General features: G+C 36.8%; 1 protein-coding gene across 1 annotated transcript in view; it reads right to left on the bottom strand.

The window, feature by feature from the left end:
- NBEAL1 (neurobeachin like 1) overlaps positions 1 to 8,328 on the bottom strand; it is a 148,971-nt gene extending 140,643 nt beyond the window's left edge. The window contains exons 1-2 of the mRNA XM_069468588.1: positions 8,299 to 8,328; positions 7,128 to 7,407 (exon numbers count right to left, since the gene is read on the bottom strand). Of these exons, the coding sequence (XP_069324689.1) occupies positions 7,128 to 7,178 (51 nt within the window). The 5' untranslated portion in view covers positions 7,179 to 7,407; positions 8,299 to 8,328. The remainder of the gene's footprint in view (positions 1 to 7,127; positions 7,408 to 8,298) is intronic.
- Positions 8,329 to 18,457: the final 10,129 nt, after the last annotated feature.

Genomic DNA, 18,457 nt, shown 5'->3' on the forward strand with positions numbered 1-18,457 from the left:
AATGCATTGGTATCAAGTGGTCATCAGACACAATTTATAGAGCAGTATTTTTCAAATTACATATCTCCAAAGTTACAGATGGATTCTTGGGAATCTGAGAATTTTCAGATGCTCTAGAGCAGTGCCACATAAACACAGACCAATAAAAGTACTTAACCAGGTTAATACAAAAATCAAGAGGAAATGTTAAATACTTTAATAGCAACGTGGTAGTAATTTTAAGTCTGTCGAATTTAATAATTTAAAAAAATGATATGAGTTGTATTTTTAATATTTTTTCACTCTTTTTTAGAACTGGTTTTGCTGAAGCCACCAATAATCTCTGAACCATTGAATACAATATATGTTCTATAATGCTTTTCTTAACTGTGTTGAATTTCACACTGTTGACAAGAAAGCTGACTGTGGTAAATTGGATTCTTGATCCCAATTCTTCATTCACTTACACAAATTTGCCATGCAATTTTGCAAAAAAGAAAAGGAAGCTATAGAAAAGGCAGAGCACTCCTTTAACCTTTATAACGCCCCTCTACTTTCTGAAGCAACCACTCACTCTTGGTTCTCCTCCCATTCAAACTCCTTAACAAGCTCTTTCACTATCTTCTTAAATGATCATGTCCTCCAGGACTTCCAGTTACTCTCTTCTTCTCATGCTCATATAACTTTCCAATGACTTCCAATATGATCACTCTCAAACCTTTATTTCCAAAATAGACCTCCTTTCTGAACAATACACGTGGAGTATTTCTACCTAAATGTCCCACAGGGATTGAAAACTCAGCTTGATTACCTGAAAACCTAGTGATCTTGTACTAGCTAACTTTGTGAACGGGATGACCAAGTATCAGATTCCAAAACAAACCAACCTGGAAATTATTTTAGACTCTTACATATCTATACATTATGCTCCATAGGTATGGATAACACATTAAGTGCTATCAATTCTATATTCTACCAAGGAAATTTCAATTTTGATACTGGAAAAATAATAAAAAGGAAAGAATAAAACATTTTCATGCATCTCAACAACTTTTTAGAGTAGTGCATAAGCTCCTCAAGTCAAACCACAAAGTTTCCTAAGGGCTAACGTCAGGTTTACCGGTATAAAATACGCATTTCTTGCTTTCACGTCTAACTTCCTAAAACAAACATATAACTAGTAATGACTAATAGGCTGTTAATGATTTTGTTTTCTTTAGTGTCAAGAACATTACCTTCCTTATGTACAAAGTCATTATTAAGTCAAAGAAAATCACCAGCCATTTCCACACTTTGTGCATACCAAGGATTTATTAAATATGGGTTAAATTATAAGGGTTGATGTGTATTGGTCCATCTTACTAAAAGTTTCATTTAGGATTATAACCAAAGTTATACAAATAAATTGATAATTTTCTGATTAGATGAGTATTTGTGCATTCCATTTTTTCCAAATCTATGTATAAAAAGAGTACTTGCCTTTTTAACTAAATAAAAAAACCTCTAAATTCTATTTTCTTTATGAAGCAAAACTTTTATTCTGAAAAGGAAGTTTACTCTGAGCTCACTGCAAAACTATCTATTTCAGTCATATTCCAGATTTAGCAGGACAAAGGGCAACAGCAGGAAATGGAGCATCACCAAGGTCCAAAACAAACTTGGTTTAGCATAGGGGAAAAAAACCTCAAATCATTATTCAACATAATTGAGCACTATGCTTCAAAGCAAAAATAAGTAAGTGCAGATTAAAAATTATTTAAGACATTCATGAACACAGCTTCATTACTGATAAACAAATAAAAGAATATTGCCCTCTATTATTATACAATACAAAGGCAAAATGGAAGAGATCCTGATACACAGATTCCCACAAATATATTTACAGAATACTTATAAATATTACACTTATATGTCTCCTTATTCTCAAGATACAATTTAAATACAATAAATTCAATTTTTCCTCAACAACTCTGAAAGATATTTGAAATTATTATTTTTTTCATTTGACAGATGAGAAAACTGAGATATAAAGAAACTAAGTAACCTACTAAGTCCTTAAGATCAGAAGCAGTATGGAAATAAAATACTGGCTCCAAAATTGTTCAGTGTAAATTAAATCTCGAAAAAAAAAAAAAAAGCTAATGACGAAAATGAACCATGAATTTCAACCTACATTACCACATTTCAAAATGCCATGCATTTCAGTCACTTTGTATCTTTTTACTCAGTTAATGCATTTGATATTTTATACCAGATAGAACAAAAATAGCTTAATCTTATCTAAGAATTTGATAGGCTCAGTTTCTCTCATCTACATACTCTGGTGATCAACTGCAGCACTCCTAAAAGCCCAAATGTTTAACAGAAGTACATGTTTATGCCTGTCCAAGGGCAGTAGTTGAGATAGGGAGTTTATGATACATATGTCTTTTCCTATGCAAATACATCAATTTCAAGAAGTCGTCCAATATGATAGAAACAAAAATTGTTCTCAGTACTGTCTCTCTTACCTTTGGTACATTAAGTATGAAATAACATCAAAAGATATACGGAATAACATGGTGCCTACTACAGATAATATAAACTAAAATCTTTACACATTAAAAAAATAAGTCATTTTGCCCTCTATACATAAGAAAAATACACTCAGATGAAGTAAACTATGAAACTAAAATCCAGATAGAAGATTAAAACTGTTCAAATTAATGTTTAACTTATAAGAGCTGTAAGAAATGCACTGTTAATCAAATCCTTGACCATGGGTGGGGATGACCATTTGGAGGCAAGAAGTTCAAACTACATAATTTGAACTAGTAGTCTTAAACACCGGTGAAATGATCTTTAGAGAGCAGGAATGTTGGGTGATCAGAAATCATCTTGCCTGTGTTATGTAATAATAACTACATAACGTTAGGTTAAAAAATAACCTATTAGGAAGACACATGTTTCTAACAATGAATTTAAAGCCTATTCCTAGGAGTAGGAATTCCTAAAGTAAAAAGTTAGATCTCAAAAGTTTGGTAACAAAAACAAACTGCACACCACAAAGAAATGATAAGTATGTGAGCTGAGGGATACATTAATTTGCCTGATTTGATCATTCCACAAGGTATACATGTATCAAAACATCACACTGTACCCCTAAATATATACAATTATTGTCAATGAAAAATAAAATTAAAAAAAACAAACTGCAAAGTTTTATACCCAAATTCTTTCCAAATACGGAGTTTAATATATGGGGACTCACCTGCTAAAAACTGAAAGTAGTATTTTAATTCTATTTAAAGGACTTAATCACGAGTATTTAGGCTTGCAACTGAACCCAGACTAATAGGTATTAATAGAATACATAGTTACATATTCCATCAGCATTCCTTTGACCAACCAGTATTATCCAAGGGTTTTTTCCTGAGGTAGTCCTACTACCTACTACACCTGCTAAACTCTTATAATGTTCAATGGCAATTTTTAAAACATTACATTACACAGAAACACTGCAATGGTACCTTTATATTGACCTATTGCTAATACTCAACGGAACACCTGTACTCAAGTTAACACTGTGGCAAATATGGAGGGGTCTTAACCGTACTGCTCTGAAGCAGTCCTTCATAAATCTTCAAAGTTGTCTTCTTTAATCAGGTATGTATATGTTTTGTGTAGGCAGCAAACCACGTAGGGCAGCAAAACAGTAGATACTGTTTAAACTTTAATAAAGATGAACTTGATACTCAAGAAAAACAATCGATCACCTTGGGAAGATGTTAGTAAATTAAGCTATCATTGTGAAAACTGACAAAGAGAACCAAACATATATGCTACCTGCTTTCCCTTTTAAGGAACTGTCATCAAACATTGATGAAAGGACACTTTGCTATGTGTTCTACTCATAATTGAAGAAGTTATAGGGTTATACAGTGTTGTAATATCTTAATAATTAACACATATATGCAAAAATCACTGATGACCACTATACTTATGAATTATTCTTGCCTTCCCCACCCAAAATAGAACCTGAATCAATCAAGCCTCTAGATCTGCCAGTTTATAGACCCCAAAAGAAAGGAACAATTAAATGAAATCAAGGGAATTCAATGAGCAAAATACAAACTGTAAGGTCAAAACCTGGTTTCTTCAACAAATATACAGCAAGGGATGAAAAAGTGTGGTGAGGGGGAACCTATAGATTATTAAAAGGTTTAACAGACATTTTCAACAAAATACAATGTGTATCCTTTGTTTAAATATTGAGCCAAACAAATTGGGAAACAATACTGAACCCAACAGTGGGAAAATAAGATTATGACACTAGCAGAAAGTTTTGAACATTGACCACGTTTGATAATTTAAAGAATTATTGTGTTGTGAGTTTTTAAGAAGAATTATTTTTTATTTTTTTTTTTTTTTATTTTTTTTTTTTTTTTTGAGACAGAGTCTCACTTTGTTGCCCGGGCTAGAGTGAGTGCCATGGCGTCAGCCTAGCTCACAGCAACCTCAAACTCCTGGGCTCAAGCGATCCTACTGCCTCAGCCTCCCGAGTAGCTGGGACTACAGGCACGCGCCACCATGCCCGGCTAATTTTTTCTATATATATTTTAGTTGTCCATATAATTTCTTTCTATTTTTAGTAGAGACGGGGTCTCGCTCTTGCTCAGGCTGGTCTCGAACTCCTGACCTTGAGCAATCCACCCGCCTCGGCCTCCCAGAGTGCTAGGATTACAGGCGTGAGCCACCACGCCCGGCCATGAATTATTTTTTAGATATATTTTTAAATGTTTATAGAGAAGATAAATTGTCTGGGATTTGCTTTAAAATAATTCAGGAGTAAAGACGGGAAATTGAGGGTTACAGATGAACAGTGACGGAACATGAACTGATAATTGTTGAAGTTGGATGACAGATACAAAAGGGTTTACTATAATATCTTCTCTACTTTGTACATGATTGAAAATTTCCATAATAAAAGCTTAAAAAGAACTAAAAAGTTCCATGTAACATTCCACAGAATAAGGACAAAAAAACTATACTTGTCCTTCAGAAGTCAAAACAAAAATCTTAATGGTGAGTTTGACAAGTGTTCTCTCTCTCACACACATACACTCTTACTCAACAAATGAGAAAAACTAAGACCCAAAGAGGTGAGTCTTGCTCAAGATTACAAAACAGAATGGCAGAGCCAAAACTAGACGCTACAATTGTAAACCCACAAAAAGGAAGGTCTAAGACGCTCTTGGAACTAACTTGTAGAAAACATTCTTGTAAGATCTGAGCAGTCCTGAAGTTGTCTGAAAGCTCATTACAAGCGTTTTTTTTTTTTACAGAGTCTTAAAAGTTTGTCAGGTGGAAAAAAAAAGTCAAGTGAGTTGAAGGGCTAAATGTTAGAGTGGGAACAATATAAGCCTAGAGAGCATAGAGAACAACTGGGAATAGTATTTGGTAATCATCCTCACTAAGGAGATTTAAATCTCTGAGTGTATTTGGTAGATACCTGATTCAAGGTGTTTGCCGAAAAGAAAGTTGTTGTCTAGCTTACAAGTAGCTTACTTGTGAACTGGTGAAACATAAGATCATGATTTTAAATAACTAACCTTTGAAAACAAGTGAATAAAAATTTAAATCTCAAGTGCACAAATTATTTAAATCCTAAATTATCTGCCTGTCCAAGAAGAGATAGACTTCAAAACTTGACCATGAGAGGCCTTCATTATTGATAGACATTTCAAAGAGTAGGGATTCATATTTAAACATCATAACAAATAAAATTCCCTTGTATGCCAATGAACTATATTATCTTTTTACTAAGCACTGTTATTTAAATAAAATATTAAATCTACCTAAAAACAACATAACTAATTAATTAGACAATGCAGCCTCATTTACCTTTGTCATTCTGAAAACAGTAAAACCTAGTAAGTTTGATGTATTTTTTTAATAAATCATTTTCAAACTATGGGCATTTGTACTAAAAATTATTTCAATATTTGGCTACCATGTGTTAGTGACTATTTTCAAAAGTGTCTGGTGAATTCTATTCCTTTTTTATTGGAAGAGTTGTCTATTTTTAAGAAGACATTTCTGGCATTAAATTACACAAGACTAAAAGCTATTTTAAAAATCCATATTAAACATTTCAAAGTATACACCCGTTAGTAATTATAATATCAGACCAGGAAGTCAAAGAAAATTCCAGTGTAATCTCTAAAGCTTAATATTACAGATAAATGAGACTACTGTTAAAGAATAATTTGCTTTTCAAAGAGCTAAAAGTATTAAAAAAGAAGCCTGAAGGGATAATGCCCATACAGAAGCTGTGACTTGAGAACTTTACCACACAGATTTAAATTAACTTAAATAGTAGATTACGGGTGTTTCCCTGACCCTTGTCAGTACCTTCAAAGTAGTTATGTAGCTACTCACTTGAAAAACATGTTTTTAAGTAGTGCTCTTCTCAGTAACCTAAAATCAAAGCTATCATATAAAAGTCCATATAGAGACAAGGAGGAAAAAAATTTTTGCATGGCAAAAACAAACATATTAAGAAGTCAGTGAATAAAAGCATGGACTTGAGTCTGTAAGTACTGAGTTCCTCTGCTACCAGCTACTCATTTAACTCCTGCATCAGTTTTCTCATCAGTAAAAGGGGATAATCATACTCACCTTACAGGATTGTAGTGAGGATAAAATTAGATAACGCTCATGAAGTTCTAACATGGTAGCAATCATATAGTAAGAACCTCCATCAATAACCTTTTTATACAATTTAAAAGGTTAATTTTGAGAAAAATGTTTAATGCCCTCCTCACAAAAAAATCTCTTCTATCCCACTTTCACTTGTAGGAGAAAAAGAAAAGCACAAACAAAAAAATATTTTTCTCTTAAGAGCATAGTTTTACTTATATAATTTTGGGATTTTGGGGGGATCATAAGTATCAAATAAAAACCTCACCCTAGTTTTTAACAGTATGTCAATATAATATGTGTTCAAACCTGAAAAAAAGGAAAACAGAAAATCCCCTAAGTTTTTTTAAGTTTGGAGTAATCAGTATGAATGAATACACTATTATCCATTAAATAAAGTGATTATAAGTCCAGTCACAAAATTTTATATTATTTTAAAGCACAGAAATAAAAAGGAAAGTGATTACCTTGGTACAATAAAGCATCCAAAGTTCAAAGAGCCTCTCTCTGGATGCCATTCTGGCTTTCACTCTGGCACTTTAATTTTTCCTCAAAAAAATTATGTTCAAGACCACAGCATGTTCATTTTATTTTCCAAGTTTTTCAGCCGTTACAGTAAAGCTCAAAGCAGTAGGGCAAACAAAAAGAAGTGAAACAAATGGACTGTCTTCTGGCCAATAAAAGGCAATTTCAGCAGTACTTCAACATATCTTCCTTCAGCAATGGTAGTTGGGCAATTAAATAAATCTATAAAGGAAAAAGACCCAAAGGTTTGTTAGAAAAAGAAGCCATATCTAAGAATCTAGACTTATCAGAAACTAAAGATTTATCTGCTTCACTTTCTCACTAACAACCGGCTAAACTTTTACACTGACTGATTACATTTCAGAGAAACTTGTGCTTCAGGAAATCATCACAGCTAACAAAATGTCACATCATAGAATCCTCTAGGCACAAAAAAATGCATGCATACTACTCATAACCAAAAATGCATCCAGTGATAATAAAAAGACTCCCTTCCCACTTCATATTTTCTACACACATAAAGGCACATATTTCAAAGTCATATTTCAAACACATGAAATCTTTTAGAATTTTCTAGTCTGCTTTTATTTTTTAATTTTTTCAGATTTCTCAGTTAGGATTCAAACTAGTCTGCTTCTTAAAAGTTGTTGGGAATGTTTGCTGTGTTGCAGGGCAGGGCACTGGGGGAGGGGTGAGGAATTTCTGGCTTGTTTGTTTTAACAAATCTCGGAGAGTGAAAGTCAACCTGCCCACCTGGCCTTTCTACCTCTCCATCCAGGAAGAAACCAACACGCACACACCGGCAAAGAAAACAGCCCGGGAAAGCCTCCAGCTATTTTCGGGGGTCTTTAAATTTCCTCCTCGCATCCCAGACGGCCGAAACAGAGGCAAACTTAAGATGTGTCAAGCTGCCAAGAGAAGCTTTAGAACTGGGGCAACGCGAGCTTGGCGTCTCCCGACCCCGCGCTCCATGCCAGCCCGGCTGTACCGGGACACACCCGCGACAGCCTCGCCCCCTCACAGTCGCCCCTCACTACAACCCCTCCACCACCAAGCACCCGGGCACTTCCATTTCTCGCCACCCGGGTCCCTCTCCCCAACGACCCACTTCACCTCACCACGCTCACCTCGGGGGCCGCGCCGCCGCCGCCTCACTTGCTCCCTCACCCCCTTCCCAAGGCGAAGCCCCGTGTCACCCCGCAGCCAGGCGGGCGGGACAGAAAGGCGGGGCGCGAGGGCCGGGAGGAGCCAGGGGCGGGGCTGCCCCCTCGGCTAATCATTCCTGCCGCTAAGGATTTACCCGGCCCTCGGGCGGCCGCGGCTCAATGATCGCGTAGATTGGAGAGGGGCGGGATGAACTGAAGCCCCGCCCCAACATACCTGCGCAGCCGCAGTCGACAGGGCTCCTGCAACCCTACCCGCGACTGGCCCCAGGCCAGGCACTGAAGTCGGCCTTCCCCCAGCTGGACTAGGAGGAGGGCAGGCGCGCTGACGTCTACGCTCCGCCCCTGCTGGGGACCGGCCACCGAGATTTCGGCTGGTGGCGTCATTTCCGCTAGTCCTCTGTGGGCGGGAAACCCGACTGTGATAGCTAAGGGGGATCTTGTTTTGATTTCTTATAGTAATGTAAAAGGAAATCCGCGCGCGCGCGCACACACACACACACACACACACACACACACACTCACTTTCTCTCTTCCCCTCCCCCCCAGGAAAAAACCATTTTCCCTAATCGTGTTTGTGCCTCGTACTTTCGCCGTCGCCAAATGTCAGTCCAAAGAGCTTATTTTACCACCACTAAAGGCTTCAAAAGGGTTTTCCTAGGTCAGGAAAAAAAACAAAAGGCTTACTAGCTATCAACAACTTTCAGAGGCTTTCTGTTTTGTGAAAGGGAGGAAAAACCGGGTAGGACTAATCACCTTTGTTAAACATTTTAAAAACTTATCAGTATGAAAAATTTAAAGTATATACAAAAGTAAACTTAATATAATGAAGACCCATATACTACCGCCCGCTTCAAAAATGATCAACTAACGTCCCATCTTGTTTCATCTATAACAATGGTCTGCAAACTTTTCCTGTAAAGAGCCAAGGAGTAAACGTTTAGGTTTTTCAGCCCATCCCGCTTACAACTTGATTAACAAAAATAAAAATGGGAACAATATTTTGTGATACGTGAAAATTAGATGGAATTCCAGTTTCCGTCTTATGAAGCTTTTACTGGAACACAGCTGTGCCCATTCCTTTACTACTGTCAATAGCCGCTTTCATTCCAGCGTGGTAGAGTTGAGAGTAGTTGCTTGCAAATTATGCCTTCAATTTTTTACACTGAAGTTAAATTTTACATTCATTCATCTTTTCTCCTTTTGTCCAGCAGGCATGTGAAACTTAACACGTCAAACTTTCAGGAGGGGGAGGAGTTCCTGTGGGATCTCCCGTTTTAGTAATTACCAATTCCATTCTTGTACTTGGTCACTCCAAGAACCTAGAAAGTGTACTTGCCATCTTTCACATGTGCTTTACATCCAATCTAATCCTTTCAGCTATAGCCTTAAAATACATCTAACCATTTCTCCACATCACCACCATTCTAGTTTGTTACCACTAAGTCTTTTCTGGATTATTGTGATAATCTTCCAACTTGTCTCCCTGCCTCTGCCTATGTACTATTCCCCCACCCACGGATTACTCTCAACATAGCAGAGTGATCTTTTAACATAAAAATAAGATGTCATTTCTCTGCTAAAAACCCTCTTAGGGCTCCCCAACCCACTTAAAAAGGCTTGCAAAGACCTACTTTGTTTTCCTACCACATTTTCCTCTCTGACTTCTTCTCCAACTAGTCTGTCTTTCCCTTATCTTACTCAAGACATGACATTTTTCTTTGGTGCTCCTCAAATGCACAAAGCACATTGCAGCCTCAGGGATTTTCACATGCTGTCCCCTCTATCTGATCATTTTTCCCCAGATGTCTGCACACAATTTTCAGGTCTCTGTTCAAGAATCATCTTATGATAAAGCATTCCCAGACTCTTCCTTATAAAATAGCAACCTCTGTTCCTCCTTACTCTATTTTTCACTGTAACCACTTACCAGCTAACATACTATTTGTTTATTGTGTGTTCCCTCCTACTAAAATGTGAGCACCATGAAAACAGGGACGTTGCTCACTGCTATATCTTCAGGTCCTTGAATAGTGTCTTACACACAGAAGGAGCTAAAGAAATACTAATATTTGCAGACTATATGAATGAAATTACCTCTTTTATTATATGTCTCTATACTGTTACATCTCCAGATTTCCTATAAACTGTTAGTTTACAGCATGTTGGACTCTTCACAAGACTAGCACTATAAAACATAAACTTAATCAATTACAAAATTAGAGTAAAAAGAAATGTGTTGTCCATAAACAAAGGTTGATAATATTGTATACGGTGCTTCTCAAACTTTCAAGTGCATACTGATAACTTGGGGATGTTGTTAAAATGGTGCTTTTGAAGCAGTAGGGTTGGGATTCAGTGGGTCAGCCATCTACCAAGCTCCCAAAATACCAACACTTGTGATTCAGAGTCCACACTTTCAGTAGTAAGGTTCTTACAGTTAATAGGAAACTTTGGTTTGTTTTGAAGATAGTACTGATAGATTTGCATAGATTCATCCATCTATTCTCATTTTCTTCCCCTTGTGACTAATGATACAGATACTGAAGAGGTGTAGTCTGTGGCTGTGACACAAAACCAAACCAATTGCTACATAGAGGCATCAAATCCCCACACATGACATTATTGCAGTTACAGCTAGAAAGAGATAAATACATCATCTGGGAAGCCACTTAACTATCCCTAGTGAGACTCAAAGGATGACAGTATTTTGCTTTGATATGAATCATAGAAGCAGGCCTCGGATTTACCAGCAGGTAAGAAAACTCCAGGGGACTGACTTACCCTAGGCAACCTCACAAAGGACTAAAACATGTAACCTGTGTGGCAGATCCATCCGTTCAACCCAATAGGAGAGCTGAAGTTATGCACTAAGGAGGAGAAAATCAGGCAACTTACCCATATTGTCTCTGGGGAGTCTGCTAGTTGATCCTCTTTTCTGTCTAATAATTCTACTAAGGCTGGTGCCCACCAAACTTCTGTGAACAAGAATTATCCCAGTTTAATATCTCCTTTTCTTTTTTCCTCAGACAAAATGCACACTAGATTGCAATAGAGGATTAAGCAGTTCTTTTGCTAAAGGGTTCAAGTCTCCCAAGGCAACAGAGAGTCAGGGGAGATCAGGAGTTATGTTTAGCTAACTCTTTCCCTTATACCACACACAGGCAACAATCACAATACCTCATTGCACAGGTTCAAATAAGATGTCCCTCCTCGACAATCCCTAGTTTCCTAGTTCCCCCAATTCTCCTCAATTTTCCTTCTGTCCCTCCCCAAAGTCCTATCTTTAAACCGTTCCCCTCCAGTGTCTCCATTATCCTCACAGAATAATATGGGCCCCAGCCCCTTCTTGAGTCTGGTAAATTCTGCTGCATTTAGGCAGCATCCAGGTGTCAGCTAGATGCCAATATTCTTCCTCTGCAAAGGCTTCTGATAGGAGTGGGGATAAGCTTTGATTTCATGAGTGGGCCCTTCAACAACACTTAGGTGTCTCTCCAACAATAAAGCTACAGCTACTTTTTCTCCTAAGGAACCTCAAGTAAACACATTTACCATGCTGATTTTAAAAAATAAGATTGTGTGACCCAGCAGCTTCTAAAATAGCCTGGCCTTTTTATGGTCTGATTTTTATGACAAAAGGCCTCCACATTAACTTAAATGGTGCTGCACTCAAATAGCTTCTCAGCTGATGACTGGGTTAAGACTGTCAGTTCACCTCAACAGATATAACCTTAAAATACCACGAAATTAATTAACAATGAAAAATACACCTGCTGAGGCAATTGAACTATTCATCTCTCTTGGTCAGGGCATTATCTCCCCATAGAAAGAACTGCATAAGGAAGTAAATTATATTCTCAGGGTTGCATTTTCATCATGAGTCATAAAAAGTAAAATTAATTAGATTAACTTGATGGGTAGTGTCATCTTGTATAATAGCCTGCATGCAACCATTTCCACAATAGGCAACCTGCCAATTGAAAGAGATACTCAATTCTGCTAGCTTGAGCACAGTTTCCTTCAGACAGAGCTGGAGACATATGGCCAAGGTTTTGTTCTTCAAGCTCCCCTTTCCTAAATCCTATCTGAGCTATCTCCATTCTGTCCACACCTTTTTAGTTAGCCTGGCTAGAGGCTTATTGATTTTATTGATCTTTTCAAAAAACCCGCATGCCTTTTCTTTATTGACTTCCTATTTTAATTTCATTGACTTCTGCTCTAATTTTTGTTATTTCTTTTCTTCTGCTTACTTTGGATTTCATTTGCTCTTTGTTTTTTAGTTTTCTAAGGTGGAAGCTTAGATTATCGACCTTAGATCTTCCTTTTGTTCTGACATATACATTCAATGCTATAAAATTCCCTCTAAGCACTTTTTTTGCTGCATCCCACAAATTTTGATAAGTTGTACTTTCACATAGTTCAAAATATATTTTTATTTCTCTTGAGATTTCTTCTTTGACCCATGTGTTATTTAGAAGTCTGTTGTTTAATCTCCCAAGTATTTGGGGATTTCCCACATATCTTTCTAGTATAGATTTTTTAGTTTAATTCTATTCAAGTCTGAGAGCAGACAATATATAATATGTATTCTTCTAAATTTATTAAGGTAGGTTTTATGGCCCAGAATGTGGTCTACCTTGGTAAATGTTCTATGTGAGCTTGATAAGAATGTGTATTCTGCTGTTGTTGGATAAGTAGTCAATAGATGTGAATTATATCCAGCTAATTTTTTAATTTTTTTGTAAAGACAGGGGTCTCGCTATGTTGCTCAAGCTGGCCTCTAAATCCTGGTCTCAAGTGATCCTCCTGCCTTGGCCTCCCAAAATGCTGGGATTACAGGTGTAAGCCACGGCACCTAGCCTAGTTTGTTCAGCTTTTTGTTGCTAGGATGGACTTCAGAGTCTTCCAAGTTCCTAGACACCAGAAGTGTTATCCATACCTTTCCAGTGAGTACCATACAGTTGTCTAAGCTACAGTGTCAGATATGCTCATGAAAGCACTCTCATGATGATTATATTGATTGGAATGTGGGTGTTATCAAAACTACTCAGCCACCCATTTACAGATTATTTTATTAAAGTAGATTATGTATTCTCCTGTAGTATCACAGAACTGAAGAGTTGGATGTTACCATAGAGTTCATGTAATTCAGTGCCTCTGTCTTAAATATTTAAAAATCAAGGCCTTAATATGAATCTAACCAAGCCTCTAGACTAGTGCAACAAGAACTTTTTGCAATAATGGAAATGTTCCACATCTGTGCTGGTCAAAACAGTAGGCACTAGCCATATGTAGCTATCGAACAATTGAAATGTAGCTTATACAAGTGAAAACTGAATTTTTAGTTTTAATTTTAATAGTCATATGTAGTTAGTGGCTACTGTATTGGAAAGTGCAGCTCCAGAGCTAATTTGAATTGTAGGAAACATAGGGGATAAAGGAGTAAGTTAAATGACAATTTATTAAAAATAAATTGAGATCCAGAGGGGTTAGCTTTTCCTATAATACACTACTTGTGGTTGACAGAAATTGCACTAGAAACCAAAATTCCTTATTCCTAGGCTTTTTTTTTACTACATTGGGCTGGCTTTTCAGAGTCCATAGGATGATGAGGTTAGTGCAGGATTTCTCAAATTCAGCAGTACTGACATTTTGAACTGCATGTATCTTTGTTATTGTGAGCTGTCCTGTGCATTGCAGAATGTTTAGCAACATCCCTACCCTCTACCCCAGTAAATGCCAGGAGCATATTCCAGTTGTGACAACCAAAACTGTCTCCAGATATGGCCAAATGTCCCCATGAGGGAGGGTTGCAAATTGTCCCCAGTTGAGAAACTCTGGTTCAGAATCTCTGGTTTCCAGAATCTCATAGTACTGTAAGATGTCCTTCAGAATCCCCATGGGAGGCAAGGTAGGTCCAACTTACTTGATAATGGTGTAATGAGAACTTCAAGAATGTGATCCAGTTCTAAAAGTACAAATTAATACAGGGCTCCCTTTTGGTGGCTATCAGTAGAATGGGGACTAAACTCAAGTCTGCATAATAATCATAATAATCATTTGTTGAGCAGCTGTGATGTATATAGTATTATGCTTTTACATCTTTTATCTCTAATTCTCAAAGTAACACTGCAAGGCAAATGTAATTCTCCTCATTTTACAGATTAGAAAACTATGATTCAGGCCAGACACGGTGGCACTTGCCTGTAATCCTAGCACTCTGGGAGGCCGAGGCGGGTGGATCGTTTGAGCTCAGGAGTTCAAGACCAGCCTGAGCAAGAGTGAGACCCCGTCTCTACTAAAAATAGAAAGAAATTAGCTGGACAACTAAAAATATATATAGAAAAAATTAGCCGGGCATGGTGGTGCATGCCTGTAGTCCCAGCTACTCGGGAGGCTGAGGCAGTAGGATTGCTTCAACCCAGGAGTTTGAGGTTGCTGTGAGCTAGGCTGATGCCATGGCACTCTAGCCTGGGCAACAGAGTGAGACTCTGTCTCAAGAAAAAAAAAAAAAAGAAAAGAAAACTATGATTCAAAAAATTTAAGTAACTGGCAAAAGGTCACACAATTAACTAGCAAAAGAGAAAAGCAAAATTTATAACAGCTAGCCACATTTGACTTTCACACCTATGTATTTTTACTTGAATGCCTACTCTAACAACCTCTTTAGGACTCAGGGCTGAAGAGGCATATCTGAAGCATAAGATAAATAAAGGAAAAGAAATAGAACAAAGAAGGGAATTCTTAAAAGAGGAAAAGTTTCACTGAATGGGGAGAGTTACAGAGACATACCATGTAATCACTATAGTTAGGGAAGGTATCCAATGGAGAGTGTACCTGAGGTAGGCCTTGAATTAGAATTTCAGTGTCCAGAAAGAAAAAAGAGAAGAATTTTGAAAGGAGAATGCCTTAGGTAAAGCTTGGCTCTTGAGGAAATTTGCCTCTGTTTTGAGGAGACCATGACTTATTTGACCAGTCTAGGGTAGAAGCAGCAAAGAGGTAAGATTGGAAGGATATAAGCTGCAGCCAGCTCACAATGGGTCCCTGAAGACCAGCTCAATGATTTAGATTTCACTCTGTGTAAAAATTAAAGTTTTTATGCAGGGATGTAACAAGATTAAAACTATATTTGTTGTCTTAGACCTTATGATATCTTGCCCAAGGCAACATGTAACCATACACACACACACAGAATACACTAATTAAAATTAAGTTGAAACATGAAAGAAAACCACTTCACTTTCATCTGTAATGAACTTACCATGCTGGCTGGGAAGTTAATTGAAAGTTAAGACTTCTACATTCTATAGTGGAGAAAAATTCTTTAATCAAGAGAAAAAAGGAAATTACAGGAAATTTTTGTTTAAAGATTAGCTTTTTCTCTTTTTACATTCTTCTTTACAAACGTGAAAACATTTTGAGACATTTCTTCTTTTTAAGAATGGGACATTTCTTCTCTTAAGAAAGCACCTATTTTTTTTTCTTTTTTTTTTTTAGACAGAGTCTCGCTTCATTGCCTGGGTTAGAGTGAGTGCCACGGCATCAGCCTGGCTCACAGCAACTTCAAACTCCTGGGCTCAAGTGATCCTCCTGTCTCAGCCTCCCAAGTAGCCGGGACTATAGGCACATGCCACCACACCCAGCTAATTTTTTCTATTTCTAGTTGCCTGGCTAATTTTTTTTCTATTTTTAGTAGAGATGGGGTCTCACTCGTGCTCAGGCTGATCTCAAAACTCCTGAACTCAAGTGATCCTCCCACCTCAGCCTCCCAGAGTGCTAGGATTACAGGCGTGACCGCTCCTGGTGGAAAGCAGCTTTTTTGAAGTTTAATTGCTCTAGTTTAAATTCAAGTTAATCAATATCTGAGATCTCTTTACTTGTTATGTATCAAGGAACATTTTTTTTCTTATGGCAATATAATACTAAAATAAATAAATGATATATATATATATTTTTTTTTTTGTAGAGAAGGGGTCTCGTTATGTTACCCAGGCTGTTCTCAATCTCCTGGCCTCCATTTGACCCAGCAATCCCATTACTGGGCATATACCCAAAGGAAAAAAGGTCATTCTGTAACAAAGGCACGTGTACCCAAATGTTTATAGCAGCACAATTCACAATAGCAAAGATGTGGAAACAACCCAAATGCCCATCAATACATGATTGGATTAGTAAACTGTGGTATATGTATACCATGGAATACTACTCAGCTATAAGGAATGATGAAGATACAACATCTCTATGGTTCTCCTGGAGAGAGTTGGAACCCATTATATTAAGTGAAGTATCCCAAGAATGGAAAAACAAGCATCACATGTACTCATCAGAAAATTGGTTTCCTTGATCATCACCTAAATACAAATCTGGAAACGACACCAATTGGACATCAGACTGAGGTGGGGGGGTGGGGGAGGGGATGGGGGTATGCCTACACAATGAGTGCATTGCGCACCGTTTGGGGAGTGGTAACACTTGAAGGTGCTGACTCGGGAAAGGGGGGGTGGGGAAAAAATATGAAACTATTGTTTTTAACTTGCACTGTTCACTTAATAATTTATCATGAATATTTCCCATATTATTTCATATCATTGTACAAGAAATAATGTATACATTATGAGGACATACTGTATCTAACAAGATATACTGTTAGACTCTTTGATTCTGTAAAATTAAATAAAAAAAAAAAAAAAAAAATCTCCTGGCCTCAAGTGATCCTCCCGCTTCTGCCTCCCAAAGTGCTGGGATTACAGAGGCATGAGCTACTATGCCCTGCCTATACTAAAAGCATTAAAAAGGAAAAAAAACATCTTTGTGTAATCTCTACCCTTCATCTCAGTTAGTTCTTCCCTATGTTTTCCATAGTAAGAGTCAAACAATGGAAGCTATTTCTTAATATTAATCTATTAGCATTCATAGGAACTATATTTGGTACTGTGTTTTCAGGTTTTTAGAGACTTGTTTTGACTTGTATATTCATTTATCAGCTCCTTTTACTCTTTCTGTTTGAGTAATAAAGTGGATTAATAATTATTAATTTATTTGGAATTAAAATTATAATATGAGATCTAGAGTTTCAGCAGTAAAAGACTCAACCATGACTCATAGGGTATTTTCATATTATATCACAATTTTAATAGTAATAAAGTATTCTTTTTAAAAAAGAATAGATCTGAGATCTAGTAGTTCCTATTTAAATTGAAAGTTTCACACATATTAATATTAAAGGCATTCAACTCAACAATGATTAAAATAGCAAATGTTTCACAATTTTTTGAAGACATTTCTGAAAAAAGTTACATATTTCCTTTTTCTTATTTTATTATAATGGATTTAATATAGGGGAAATATCTTTGTTTATTGAGCATTCCATTCTCATATTTGTTTTCTGCCAAAAAGATCATTTGCTTTTGTTTATCAGATGATTCATCACTTCATCACCACAAAACAGATTAGGTCGTCAAGAAGATTATGGTTTCTAGCTGTGAATAAGCAGATGGAAAATAGTGCCCTAAAGAAATAACTATGAATGAAACAAAAGCTTGTTTCAGTATAAATTTAGACTGAGGGCAGAAAGTTCAAGAAAAAAAAATTGTTGTTTTTTTTAACTTGTTTAGGTTTCCAAATGAGAAATCAAGCAGCCTCTGTAAAAGATATATCCTTAGTTGAATAATTTTTAGAAATAGAAATGGCATTGCAAAAGCTGTTTCCTAATTATGTCTTCTTATTGTTTGCAGTTACCCACTCTAGCCCATTAAATGATTTCTGATATTTTAGTGGATACTGAAAGAACATTTTATTACAAAAAAAATGAGAACCACGGGGGTGGGGGTAGAATGGAGAGTTATTGTTTAATGGATACACAGTTTCAGTTAGGGATGATAAAAGAGTTCCGGAGATGGAAGATGATGGTTGCACAACAATGTGAATGTACTGAATGCCAACAAACTGTATACTTACAAATGTTTTAAAGGGTAAATTCTACATTATGTATAATTTACCATAATAAAAGAGAGAGAAGCCTAGGCAACATAGCGAGACCCCATCTCTACAAAAATGTTCAAAAATTAAAAATTAGCTGGGCATGGTGGAGTGCACCTGTAGTCCTAGCT

The sequence above is a fragment of the Eulemur rufifrons genome, chromosome 1 (assembly GCF_041146395.1).
Source record: "Eulemur rufifrons isolate Redbay chromosome 1, OSU_ERuf_1, whole genome shotgun sequence".
Lineage (NCBI taxonomy): Eukaryota > Metazoa > Chordata > Mammalia > Primates > Lemuridae > Eulemur > Eulemur rufifrons.